General features: G+C 34.6%; 1 protein-coding gene across 1 annotated transcript in view; it reads left to right on the forward strand.

Moving 5' to 3' along the window:
• Window positions 1–819: 819 nt before the first annotated feature.
• The window catches only part of LOC121329682 (centrosomal protein of 128 kDa-like), a 40,838-nt gene continuing 26,814 nt past the window's right edge, over window positions 820–14,843 (forward strand). The window contains exons 1-12 of the mRNA XM_041275389.1: window positions 820–921; window positions 1,966–2,153; window positions 2,518–2,604; window positions 3,060–3,168; window positions 3,873–3,991; window positions 4,927–5,018; window positions 6,872–6,944; window positions 7,458–7,574; window positions 9,217–9,303; window positions 12,241–12,315; window positions 12,840–12,972; window positions 13,341–13,501. Of these exons, the coding sequence (XP_041131323.1) occupies window positions 1,995–2,153; window positions 2,518–2,604; window positions 3,060–3,168; window positions 3,873–3,991; window positions 4,927–5,018; window positions 6,872–6,944; window positions 7,458–7,574; window positions 9,217–9,303; window positions 12,241–12,315; window positions 12,840–12,972; window positions 13,341–13,501 (1,212 nt within the window). The 5' untranslated portion in view covers window positions 820–921; window positions 1,966–1,994. The remainder of the gene's footprint in view (window positions 922–1,965; window positions 2,154–2,517; window positions 2,605–3,059; window positions 3,169–3,872; window positions 3,992–4,926; window positions 5,019–6,871; window positions 6,945–7,457; window positions 7,575–9,216; window positions 9,304–12,240; window positions 12,316–12,839; window positions 12,973–13,340; window positions 13,502–14,843) is intronic.

Consider the following 14,843-nt stretch of genomic DNA (forward strand, 5'->3'; position numbering starts at 1 on the left):
TATATATATATATATATATATATATATATATATATATATATATATATATATATATATATATATATATATTACTGCTGTCGAAACTACTACGTTTGATGATGGTGACACTGGGGGTCAAGAAGAGCTACTTCCTCGCAGTGACCCCTGGGCATTCTGGTGAAGTACAAAAGACTCCTTAATTTTCTGTTGGTTTGCCTTGAACATAGATTTGGAGGTTGAATAGTAAATACCAAGCACTATAAATACTGCCAGCTAGCTTGAGCTTGTAATTTATCTGGTTAATATATGGATTATCACAGATAATGTAAACTCACTGCTAGTCTCTCAGAATGCTGATGCTGTGGAAGCAAATAAGAAAGAATGACACTGCAAACGTTAATGTTAATTCACATTGTTTTTGTATTTTAAATTACAATGATTTAAAACATTTATGCTCGATTTTCGAGTTTCACTTTGCAGATCGCGTTGGTTTAGGGTTACTTCCTGCAATTAACGTATTTTGTTACTGTCGCTTTAAAAAAACATTGCTTTACTGCACTTTGCAGTTTGATTAAAAAAAAAAAAAAAATCTACTCGTGGTTTTCTTGTGAAAGGGCGGGTCTATTGGCGCAAATATTCTGTTAGGGACATTTGTAGACGACCATTACCATGGCTGTACTTTGCATATCGCACAACAGTAGCTGGCTCTGGATTTGCTGGGCGTTGTAGTTTTTTTTACCAACCTTCTGCTCTGCCTTTCTGAACTGGAATTTCACACTAAGAACTACATCTCCCTGCCTTGCTTGCGACGCCGTGGGTCCTCACAGTCTTCCTGTTTTAGGGCGGCCAGTTCAAGTTGCCATAGCTGCAGTAATAGAAGGTGAAATAACAGTTGCAGAAAAAAGGATGTGGTTTGAGTTGTTGTGAGTTTGTTACAAGCAGGTAAGACATCCTCATTTCTTCGTGTTACTATATTACCAAAGCGTGGACGTTCACCAATCATCAAACGTCAGCGGTTATTTCGGTTTTTCTGCTGTCATCTGTCAAAATGGAAAGCTGTGCACTTTTCACAAATAAAAAATCGATAAAGCTATGTTTCTTCTGTTAAATCGCTGCACTGAAATGCAAGTGCAATATACATTGTGGAAAATGTACAAAATGTAGACAAACTGTATTTTCACTATGGTGTAACTTTCTGAAATTATTTACCAGACAACATTGAAGGTACTCATGAATTTAAAAGATTTTACTTATAAACTAAACGTATGATTAAAACAAAAAGACATCTGTGATTACGAATTGTAAATATACTATTTGACTTGATTAACTTATGTTACTGACTGTTTTATTGGTAGATTTCTAATAAATTGTTGTACTGCGATTATTAAAATCGGGTGGGACGATAATTATTTTGGTACTGTACATGTTTTGCTGTTTTCTTTTCGTTATTATACGGTAGCTATTTATTGTTTGGAGGAAATAATTGCATTATGTTTGAGGAGATAACTTAGTTATTTGAACTGTCAATTTCAAATGGCCCCTTCTGTAAATGTTACTTTATTTGTATTATTTTCAATTTCCGTTTTTGTTTGTTTTTGTTTATTTATTTTCTTCCTTTCTATACACCTGCCCAGGAACTGCCAATGAAAATGAGCTCATAGCTAAATCTGGGTGCAACACATCTTATGACATGTCAGAAATGTTAAACATAAGACGTTGATCCTGTCAAATAAATAAATAAATAAAATCACTACACTGCAGTGCTGATTAAAGACGTACAGTGCTGTAGGCTGCAGATGATCACAATATGATTGACTCATATTTTAGTTTATACCTGCCTGTGTTGTAAGTCTACGTCTCGACTGTGTAGTTTTTCATTGAATTTAATGTGGGCGTGGTTTTAGAGTTGTCTGTCTGTCTGTCTGTCTGTCTGTCTATCTGTCTATCTATCTATCTATTTATGTATATTTATTTATTTCGATGTAGTTTATCTTCAAACCAAAGCAATCACACCAATGGCAGACTCTTCGAGTGATTCCGATACTTACCATAGGAATCGGGGAAACCGCCCAGGACCGGTTCGAGTCACACATTTTGGCCCCCAAAGAAGAAGCAGAATAAATACGTCTGGAGACATTTCTGTGAAAGTTGAAACTTTGGCAAGCACTTTGCAGGTATTAATATAACCTACTAGACTACAGATGGTACTGAAGACAGTGGGGTCTATTCAATTGAAATAAACGGTGGCAAATCAAAATACTGCCATTGTTAAATCATTAAAATCTGGGGACTTTGAGAAAAAAAAAAACAAAAAAAAAAAACATCTGTAGCAGAATGTGTAAGTCTGTTAAGCGTATTTTTGTAATTACTTCTTTTTTTTAAAGGAATGACTAATGTTGTTTCCATGGGGTGGCATTGTAGTAATTAAGTGCTGACTCAGATATTTTGTTGTTCCTTATTAAAACAGCAGTACTAATAAACTACAATTTGGAAAGTAAACTTGGTTGACATAACTGTCATTAACTCCCCCACTCCAAGGATACAAGTCGAAATCTTAATAATGTTGATCGGATGTTGGGCCAATACAGAGAGCACACAGGGGATCAAGCAGAAGCAATGACAACAGTAAGGACTGATAATCTGTGTTTTTGTATTACTTTAAATATCATAACTGCTTTAAGGAATCTTTCTATCTAAAACCTAGATTTGAGTTTTAAGGGAGAACACCAAAGAATTAAAAGCTTAAAAACAGTCATTCCAGATACTGATTACTGTAAAATCAGAATTGATATCTATGTGTAGTCTTGTTTGTTAATTTACAAAAGACATATAATTACATTTTGGTTAGATACTGAAGTTTACATTCTCATAACAGGTAAAGTGCTACAGGTCTTCTAAATTGCAGTTGACACATTCTCTTATGTATAGCATTGGTTGCCTCTTGATGTGCCTACTTTATTTTGGCTAGTGTTCCTATTAAAGTAGCAAAATCTGTGTTTTGATTCATTGAAATACTTTCAGTGTCATAATTCTGGTATGTTTTTTAATTTGTTTAATTTTTATTTTATTTTAATTTATAGCTGAGAGACAATTTAGAAGAGTCTATATACCAGCTAAGGCGCCAGCGATTACGGAGAAATTTTGGATCAACTATACATACAAGTGACTTAGATGGTGGATCAGCTTCTGGTAAGTTTGTAAAGGAATAACTGTGGATATGCCTTCATGATTTGGTCTTTACTTTTGTCCATTTATTTTAGATTTTGACCATATTACAACTTCAGGTGCTTATTGGGAAGGAAAGAAAACAGACAATGCTGTAGAAAAAAAAAAAAAAGAAAAAATAATTTGTCTGTCCGCCTGTCTGTCTGTCCCACTCTACATGGTGTACATGGTAACAGCGTTGATTTTGCATTGTCACCATAGTTTTATCACGCTCTCTTATCTTCCATACATAAACTGGATTTTATACATATTTTTTTTAAACATTCACGGTACACATTTGTCATGACACACTGTATGTGTCTGTGTGGATATCTTGGCCTTTTTTGAGTGTAACTGTAATATGCTGCTGCTAATTCCAAATCAAATAAACAGTTGAATTGAGGCAGAATAATAAAACTAGACCATTTTACCAAGATAGGACTAAAGCTATCATTGGATTGCAATATTTTGAAGGTACTTTAAAGATATAGTAACTGCATTCTGAATTGGAGTTTCCACATGGAGAGCATTTTGTTGAGTGTTTTCCAAAGCAGCAAAGTGTAGGGAAATTGAACAGCTATTCATGACTTGAAAAGAGAAACTGTTGATATGTATTAGAATGACATTCACCCAAGTGTGCGTGCAAACCTGCAGAGCAATCGTAATTGCTTTCTGTGTTTGTTTCATAGAAAGTCATCATTACCGGCCTACCTTGCCTCTCCGGGACTATAGGGATTCGAAAGGCGCCAGAGGGAGGTCAAGGTCTGCGACTGTGCAATTTGTGGATGAAATGAACCCACTTGAGCATGTAAGCAAACCAAGACTCACAAACACAGCTTTTTAAATACACCGGCAGGATCTTTCTGGTGGTAAAATTTGATATTCACCCTTCCACAGTGAGACTTGTTATATCTATTAAATATACATGACAAAACTGGGAATGTTATATATATATATATATATATATATATATATATATATATATATATATATATATATATATATATATATATATATATATATATATATATATATTATTTTATTTATGCTGAGCATTTTATAGAACTGCGTACATATTTTAAACCACCCATTATATTTATATGACTTTGAGCCCTGTGAGTGCAAGGGCAAAGACAAATAGTCTGAAAGGGATACAAACCTTTTAACACATTCTTTGCCCTTGCACTTGTTTTCAAACAAAAATTACATTTTAATAACCTATTCTTATTTGTAGATTTAACCCAATGGTAAATACAGGTAGAATAATGAACACGTGTTTTGCAGTAGATTCTGTGAATCTCCACTGAGTGTTTAAATCCAGTTTTTTACCAGCTCTGTTGTATTGTACTTGATTTTACTTTCAATTTTCTGTAACAGAAAAGTAATACATCATATTAGAACTGAAATTGTTGTGCTAGGTGTTATTTGACTGGAATAGTAGCTTTATATAGTATTCCATACAAAAGTACTTAATTTACTAATTCAGGCTGGGATACATTTTAATTATGGCACCCTAAAAGTGGCTTTAAATAACAGAAATAATTTAAATGGAATAGTACTATGTTAAACTGTATCAAATTAAGGAAATAACACTACAAAGTTTAATATTAAAAATGTTTGAAACTAATGGAGTGGTCTGTTTACTCTGGGCGGAGGGGTGGTATAGCAGAACATGATTGTTTATACATTGTGCTAAACACTAACATAATCTAATGGAGTAATTTAACATCCCTCCTTTTATAGGTGCATTCATTACACCAGTCTGTCAGAGACCTCAGCAGTGACCAGCTGCGAATTGGTGATGACATTGACAGAGAGATTGTCAGGAGAAATAGGTTTGATGCTTTTTTCTTTTCTACACAAATAATGTTCAAGGTTTCCTTTCTTGATCTCGGAAAAGGCTGCCAGTAATACTAATTAATTCATGATATAAAGACAGACTTCAGTGCACCAGTTTTCTGTAAAGCTGCCTAAGTAAAATATTTACTACTAACTACTGTTCTGCTTTTTTGTTGACTGTAATTTTAAATCTGACACAAAAGCATTTAACATGTACAAAAATAACAGTCAAGTTAGAATAAAGAGACCGGATATTTACAGATGTGAGATATACAAAAGGGGCACTTGGAACTAAAAGCAGCATTAATAATACAAAAAAGGGGGGAGGGGCAAGTTTGATACAATTTTGTCTTGTTTAGTTTAACTTCGGCTTATCATTTTGTTGTAATACAATTGATGAATTCTTAATTTGAATCCTGTTGCTTCCCAGGCCCCTAGTGGCCGTTTGAGTGATTACATTATGTCAATTCAATCGAAAATAATAAAAAAATGAAAAAGTAATACAGCGTTCACACATTACATTCCCTAGTTTGTCTCATTCCCATTCTTCATTTACTTCTTAATTTTTCCTCTTCATCAAGAACCATATTTTTCCCACTTTTTGACTGCCTTCTCCTAATATTTAAAATATTTAAATAGTGTCATGTATGTGTTATTAGACTGTTTTCATGAAATAGTATAACATAATAATAAAAGTTAAATACAGAAGTATCAATGTAGATCTCTCAGGTGTACATTACAAAACCACCACACATTTTGGCAAAGTACTGGACACTTTTTGCAGAAAGCATTACATGGAAATGGAGACTGGGCTGCTGCCTTTCCAGGGCAAGATAAAGGATTATATTAAAACTCACCCTGATGGAACATATACTAAATCAAATAATTACTTAAAGCTGTATAACTACTATAATTGCTGCATGTTTACTTGAATTTAGTAATAATCATATTCAAGCGTTATTCAAAATATTGCTTTAATCCACAATTTATCTGATGCAGGAAGCATGCTGTTAACTTCAAGTACACTTCAGTACTGGTGTATTTAAACTGTGTCATCCAGAGATTTCTGTGTGGCTTTTCTATTTTAGTAGCCATGAATAGCCTTTACAAGTATTAAGAATTGTGATGGTGCCTGAAAAAGCCCATAGAAGCTATTATTTAGGAAACTAGATCATGAAAACGCTGGGACTGGGTGAGGGTTTATTCATCTTCACACACATAAAATAGTTTTCAGAATGTATTCATGCAATGTTATTGAAATAATTTCAGAAGGTCAGATTTGCAAAACTTTTTACTCAAAACTAAAAAAATAAATAGAAAGTAGGCATATACTATAGGAAATATTAATAATGTGCTAGTGAGTAAATTGTCCTATGTCACATGAATCTAATCTACTCTACAGTAGCAGTTAAAATCCATCAATGCCAAAGAAATGTCTACATAATTTATATTAGAGGTTAAGCATTGTAAAACTGGAAAGTAGGGAATATATATCAAGAAAGAAATGGTAAGAAAAGTAAATGCAAGCCCAACCGTGAATAATGTAGTACTTTACTAGAATACATGGTTAAAAAATATTTCGAAATACTACTAATATTGACACACAAAATCATCCATGGGTAGTTATCACTGTTCTGGTCTGGCAGAGCCCCATTCTGTAATATAATGTATCTGTTAATTAGCGTTCTTTATCCCTTGAAACACTTAGATTTTCAGTCTGGTATCTTCTATGGACATAATGGCACCACGTTAATGTTGGATTGTTTAAGGGGCTGGAGCCTTTCTGTATTATCTTGAGAGTTTTTATCAGTGAAATTAAGACGTAGGCGATCAATATGCTCTTTTACAGGACTGAGATTGAAACTAAAAGAACTTTGGAAGATTTGTCCAGCCGACTCCGAGAATCACAGAGGGCAGAAGCTGTGAGTTTTGTACCTTCTATTTTCGTATGTTTTGTATTAAACTTGATTTTGTGTACTAAATGTTTCGCATTAAAAACTCAAAATGACATCCTTGAACTTCATACCTGGAACTTGAAGTGTGTTAGTTCATGGAAATAAATACTATGTCTGTCTACTGAAATTTAAAGTGAAAAAACTCAAAAAGGCGATGTTTTTTAATGGCTGCTCTAAGACCTTTCATTACTGCTTTAAATACCACATTTTTTCTATGCATAAGCCCTCCATGCAAAAAAATAAACAAACATGTAAATAAGGGACTGAAGCAAAAATAATATTATCCTAAAGACATTAAACAGGTCTGCTATCTTGGCTGTGATGACTTACACGTTTTCCTAAAGCTAACAAATAATATGAGATCACCACTTGTGACTTACGATCTTGTTGAGAATGAGAATAGTTGTGCTCATATGTTAAAGGTATTAAAGCAGTAATAAAACCTGCACACATGTTGGTTATCTTTCTGGTGGTTTAAAGGTATCTGAACGAGTGGGAAGGCGTCTGCAGGAGATAGAGAGAGAAATGCGTACCGAGCGACAACATGGAGAGAGACGTCAGGATCAGCTCGGACATGTGTTGCTGCAACGACAGGAGGTAAGTCATGGGCTGCACGAAGAAAAACATAAAGATGAAAGAAGAAAGTCACAGGCAATAAACCAAGATTGGGGCAGGGGTCTTTTTTTCAAATATGCTATAATTTCATAATTGGCACGTTCTGAAGAGTTAGGTTTAGTATGTTATGCACTGCTTATTAAGTCTAATTACTGTTTACTGTTACACATTACAATAATAAAATAGATTTACAGCTTGAAAATATACAGTAAAACCTGTATAACCGGATATTTAAACTAAGAAGTCTAAAAATCTTTTTTTTCTTCCCAATATAAGTGAATTTTTCAAAGCAGCCATATAGTGTATCTTCAGCATCCACAAACGTTCAGTCTGTTCAATGACTGGTTACATATCACTCAGTATACACAACAGTGTTTTAGTATACTCTCTTAAGTCTCCAGTCCAGCTTTTAGGAATGCCTGCCAGTGTGTTTTAACAGATTTCGGCTTTCACACATATAGACATCTATGACAACCTATAAACAATTGTACAGAATAACTACTGACGGATAAAACAGCATATAAAGATGCATCCTGACAGCGTTTTAGTGTCCTGCAATCAAAAGTGACTTCTGTTATTTTCTGCAGCCTAGACATGATAACTTTATTCAGTTTGGTGACATTTTTTGGTTACTTGATAAGTGAGTTATAAGATAGCTAATTCTGTTCTATTTTTTAATTTACATAGTTGGCCACCAGATGGCAGTGTTTAATCTTATGATCAAACATTTTTATTGAACATTTGATTGTAAAGAAAGGAAAGCTAGAAAATTGTTACTACTAGTATTACACCATCCATATAAAATAATGCTGAGAGGAATCAAAATCTAATGGAGTCTTCAATTACAATTCATACTTAAGCCACTTCATTTCAGTGATTATTGATTTTCAGATGTGTGCATTAATTACCTTTATTAGACACACAAGTAAAATATAATATAACATGTTTTCAGTTATTAAAGTTATCATCATAAACAGTTTTTTTTCTTCTTTTTCTTGTATTGGATTCTGGTAATCCACTAATACTGCAACAATACACATGCTCTGAGCAGATATTAACACCTTCTTTTATTCTCTATTTAATGTCTCTATGCCATTGGCAGCCTTGACCACTCTGGGGTATTCTTTATTTTATCCCTGATACTGACTCTAGATCATGTAATGGGTCATTGCCTTCAAGTAGAAAATCTGTGCCTCGAACCCATCCATGTCCTTGCTGATCTGCTTTGTCAGCACTGAGAGTCACCAATGCACAGCTGGAGGAAGCATCGAAAGAGTTGGTGCTTCAGGTTTTTGATTTCACATGGACATTGATTGTGAGATTGTCATTTCTAGGAGAATGGAGACAATGGCTGGGTTTACATGCACGTGAAAATTGACTCAACAGTCATGACTGTGTGACGCTGTCACACGAATACATCGTGAAATAGCAAAAGGACGTCCTTTTGGCAGCGCGACTTTGAGGGCAGGGTATTTCGCTTTCTCACGATAAAAATAGCTGTAAAAACCCATGGAAAACAGTCTTTGATCTTTATGGAAACATAATAGCTTGATTCATGTTTGTGTAAAAAAAAAAAAAAATAAAGAAGAAAAAAAAAACACTCTGAACCTTTGTCATGTTTTAGGCTTTGAAAAAACATGAAGTCAAAGGCAGTGAAATGGAGGAGGTGATGAAGAACGCGTTTTTGAAAACGGAATGTGAAAAGAGCCAGGTAAGAATGTTCAAAACAAGGACAGACATGGTGAAGTGTAAAGAGATTGTCACCTTCCTCCATTAGGACCCCCTGGTCACACTCCAGCATTGCTCCAGCCTCATCACAGATTGCTATGTAACTCACAGCAAGGGGTCTGTGATAGTTTGTTAGCTTCTCTCTTCTATCTCTGTCCCGAGTACTCCCCTCATCAGCTTGGAAAGTGGCAGTTGCCAACCAAAATCGAAAGCTCATCACATCCCTGATTTGTCTAAAACATTTAAGTACACTTTTGGGTTGTGTCAACATGGTATTTTCTGCTATTTTTATGTCAACTGTGCTAGAATATTTTATAACACTTTGTTTAGAGGTTATGCTTTAGTAACTATATAACCTGGTAAGTCCACTGTTTAGCTGATCCATGAAACCTTTTGCCCATTGTTGGGTACCTCGACCACACTGGTGGGTTTACTATTGTGATAACTACTGAAGACATCTCATAAGTGGCCAAGTCTTAAAAGTAGAATAATATATAATATATTTGTATGTTTTTAGTGGAACTTTTAAATCACTGCAAGTTTTTCCTGAAGTAACTTTTACGTGGCATTTTGTAATGTCAAGTAAGTATCTGAAACATGTGGGCCCATGCCCTGATTTCTAGGTGGATGCAAGATGATCTTCTCCACTGGAATGCATGCTTTATGAATTGAAGGCAAGAGACGGGTGCAGAAAGTGTGTTTCTTTGTCCATCAAGTGAAAAATATGATTCTTGAACCAAACCATAAACTGCACAGTATAAAAAAGGGAGAAACTGTTACAAAATAATGTTAGATTGTCACTTTAACTTTGAAAGAGAGATTTGTTAATTAATCGTAATCTTTATTTTATATAGTGCCTTTCATAGTGGACCACCATCACGAAGCGCATTACAAGATACGAGACTAGGTTGTGTGAACTATGCTTCAGCTGCAGAGTCACTTAAAAGAACGAAAGACAGAGCACAAAGAGGTTAGTGACTTGCTCGGAGTCAGTGGCTGAGCTGGGATTTGAACCGGTTACCTCCTGGTTACAAGCCCGTTTCTTTAACCACTGGACCCACACAGCCTCCTATGCTACTCAGAAGCAATTTAATCTACAGGTCATGATTTAGAGGAAGAAAAATAAAGCTTAGTGTTCACATACGATAATTGCTGCCCAGTGGAAAATAAAAACAGATACAGAAAACACTTTTACTTTTACTCTAATGTGATGTGAGTAGCATAGAATTTAGTCAGCCATCTTAAAATAAAATCAGCCTGTCTACGTTACAGACGAGATGCGTACCAAGAAAATAAGCTAAACATATTTGAAACTGTAATATATTGATTGGTGCCATTGCATAAACAAGCAGCTGATTATGTTTTATGATTATGTGTTTAAATATTAGGAAAGACACTACCATTGAAGTGTGTCAGGTTATGATAGAATCTGCTAATGGCTTCTTCAGCCCCTTTCTTGTGTTAAGATGTCTTGGAAAAGCAGGAAGCAGGGGTGCCTTTAAAACCTTTGACTGCATCAAATAAAAATGTTTAGTTATAACATTTTCAAGATGCAGATTTGTTTCTGTGCCCCAAAATACAATCAGTCTTGGTAGAAAATGTTATGATTACTTATGCAGCCACCCATTCTAAAACTAACCATTTCATTTAGTAAACACTCACTACCTCGCTGCCTATAGCTCTTATTTTAAGCAGATTTTTTTTGAAGCACCAGACATTTGTTTGGATTTGGATTGTGGGATTTATTTCTTTTTTATGCAGTTTTTCATTGGGTTCAGTCATAGGTTGAGGGATTTATAGTCTCTTTGTGCTGCAGTTATGTGCTTCAATTGAGTAGTAAACAAATGAATGTTATCCATTACCCATCAGATTAGAGTAGAACTACAGTCACTCAGAGAAAGCTGCAGTTACTAAAGTAAGGATCTTCATCTATTTCTCATTCTCTCTATTTTACAAAAAAAAAAGTGAGTTATGAATTTCATTTATACACAGATAAACTAAGTGATGTTCAAGAATTGTGGGGAACCCTCTATCATTTTGGTCAAGCTAGTGGAATGCCAATTGAAGTAGAATCAGTGATTGATTTGAAGAACATTTTGTACAAATGCATAGTTTAGTTTCTGTTAGTCAAGAAAACTAGAGCACGCCTTGCATTGTTCTCAAAGGCACTATGTCTGTAAGGGAGTCTGCTGTGCATGGAATGGTCTAAATGTGGCACAATTTCATATTTATTGCAGAGGAGAGGCTAGGTAAACAAAAGGGTTAAATGGCTTTTTCCAATTCCAGCTCACGTCTGCTGACACAAGTTTCTGTTCAGGTGGCAGAGATGATATGCCTCCTGCAAAAGAAACTGCTACCAATTCTTTCTTATCAATATTATAAGTGGAATGACCTTATACTATGTAATTTGTGCAGCTAGATTTTAATATTCATAAGCAGAGACAGATTCTAATCCCCATTTCTATTCTCTGAAATATTTTTTTCATAAACTTCAAGTACTTGTCTGTGTCCCACTTAGCTAGAACTGCTCTTGTATATTGGAATATGATTCAGACTTGTTTTCTGTATTAGGAGTAGCACTGAATAGTCATTCAGCATTTTGTTATACTCATCAAAATCTCCAAATTTTCCAACATTGGTTTACTATGCCTCTTTTATGATTCCTGGATGGTGTGAAAATAAATCCTAGTACTATAGATGTGGAGAATTTTTCAGATAAGGAATGTCAGCCTTGCAAAGTCAGTTTGGAGAAATAGTTTAAAAAAAAAAAAAAAAAAAAAAAAAAGTACTACCCATCAACATCACCTAAGGGCATGGGACCAGTATAATGGCAGAATTCAGTATAGCTAGTATAGATGATTTAATGATGGACTTGGTCTTTGTTATTTTTATGAATAATTGATTGTGTTCTGTAACTAAGATTGAACAAGAGCTGGAGCGAACGCGGAGACGACTGGACCAGTCTGAAGGGGGTCGGGACACTCTTCTTCAACAGGTATTGATTTTAGCAAATTTTCGACCAATTGTATATTCTGTAAATCAGGCCAAATCTCATGTTGAGCTTAATTCACATTTAATAATGCATTCTGAACCAGTAAGCATCGTGAGGCTGCTAGTGAACTTTGAAACTCAAGGTTAATGCGTATTCATAAGGAAATGTTTCACTGTTGACACCTGCATCGATAGAATGGCTACAGTATGAACAGAGATTGCCCAAATGGATTGCAAAATTTATTTGCAAGAATGAAATTGCCCAGTGCACAAAGCCTCTTGGGTGAGTATGTACAAGAAACATTGATACATTGATACAAGATACATTGAAGGTAGTGAATAAACCTTCTGTTATTTGTCAGTATGCAATGGTATCATTTGCCGTTATAAGGAGGACAAATTAGGAACAAAATGTGCGCACCTGATATTGAGTCAAAGGGTCACCATTATGGGGTTAGTTTGTACATACGAGCTATCTAATACTTCACTGCAGCCCATAGCGCTTAAACATTTTCAAATTGTGTTTAGGTCTATGACCTACGCACACAGCTTTTGAAAACCGAGCAAGATCGCCTGGACATGCAGCAGCAGATTTCTCAGATTGCTCTTCTCCAGAGAAGTCGTAATGAAGAAGAGGAGGATCAAAGGATGCTAAGCGCAGGTAAGAGCCTCTGTGCTTGCCTTCAAAATGACCATTGAGTAACATGTCTACAATCAAGACCATTTTATCTGAGAAACAACATAGGTTTTATAATCTATGAGTGTTTTTGAAGTTATGGATTATTAATGGAATGATCTTGTTTTGAGTTAATGTTTTCATTATGCTTTCTGAAAGGCTTCATTTTTTAAATGAAGTACACATCGCAGTGGTATAACAGTAATTTAAAACATATTACGGTAGCTGAAATGCTTATACATGTAAAACAGAAAAATATTTGTTCTTTCAGAAAGTAATTGTTGATGAAATAAAGTGAATTGGTCTCTGTAGTGCCATTTATATATTTATGTGTTTATTCATTTTATTTTCAGTGACTAATCGATCTGACCGTGAGAAGCAAGAGTTGGAAAAACAGATACAAGAACTAAGGTTCCAGCTCAGTCAAAATGTTGTCATATCTGAACTGGAGGAGCTGAAAAGATCCATTGAGCGTAAAGAGAGGGAGAAAGCTCAACTCTTTGCTCATATTGAGGTAGTGTTGTGTTTCTTCAGAAACTGATATGTTTTATAAACATTTATGGTATCTTATTTTTATTTATTGGACTTTAGCACATCTACACCTCAGTCTTATTGACAAACTCTTTAAATCCAGTATACATAAAATAACACATAAGAAACCACTTTACGTGATACATAAATCCGAGCACTCATTTGTGGTGCTGAAAAAATAAATAAAATATGAAATTAGCATGGAACTGATTTAATCAATTAACAATTCAAATTGTGTAAATACAATTCTACATATGCATGAACCTGCTAATGTCTTGTTTTCAAATGTGATCATGCTGGAAGTCCAAAAACACACATCTTTAGCAGTAGCGCATATGAGAAGGACTTCTTGCTCTCTGGAGGATTAATCGTGCTATTTTCAATCTAGAATTCATTCACTTTTTTTTAGGAGCTGTATTGGATAATGAGAACAAATTTATACATCAAATATTGTTTTTTTTAATGGTTTGTGAAAAGCTGGTTATGACTAACAGCAGGCATTTTCCCCATAGCTTATTTGTATGACACTGACATTACCAGGATTACAATGGTGAAAGGCACTGGGGGTGTAGTTTTGAGAAATGCATATATCAATGTATGAATGCAATTTCCTTGAACCCAGTTCAGCACCGCTTCCCAGAGATAAAAGTAATTTGTAACAACAAAGAAAACAGTTCTGTAAAACCCTCTTTCTAATGTTGTTATTTATCAGTCAAACTCATCTACATTAACACATTGACTTGAATGTTTTACTGTAATCATTCTTCATAACTGGAAGATCCCTTGTTGGTTTTATTTTGCAATACATTCGTCTCTGATACAGTGGAGGAAATATATAAAATTGTCTTTTGTTTTTTGTTTTTTGTTTTAAATGCAAAATGAGAAAACCAATGCTAACAGACCATTATGCTGCTGCTTTAAACCGTATATTTTATTTTGTCTGTATGAGGTTTCATTTAGTGTACCTTTTTTTTTTTTTTTTTTTTTTTTTTACAATTTAGAGGATCCTAGTATTTTAATATTTTGAGACTATTCTTAAATCTGATTAGTTTCTAATTAGATATTTAGCATACAGGGAATTTTTTTTCCAGGTTGAAAATAAAATACTGGAATAAGGTGTAGAAAACCTCAAGCAGGTGCTTAATCCTGTTGTCTTCAGTCACAACTGAGGTATTATTGTATACAGTGTAATATACTATAACCAAGAGTGTACTGCCTCCCGTGTACATAACACACATCCCGTTCTCCTGCAATTTGTAAAAGTGTGCCTGATCAGAAGATGTCAGTGAACATTCTCAGTGCATCTGCATAGTATAATTATTTGG

The sequence above is a fragment of the Polyodon spathula genome, chromosome 17 (genome assembly GCF_017654505.1).
Source record: "Polyodon spathula isolate WHYD16114869_AA chromosome 17, ASM1765450v1, whole genome shotgun sequence".
Lineage (NCBI taxonomy): Eukaryota > Metazoa > Chordata > Actinopteri > Acipenseriformes > Polyodontidae > Polyodon > Polyodon spathula.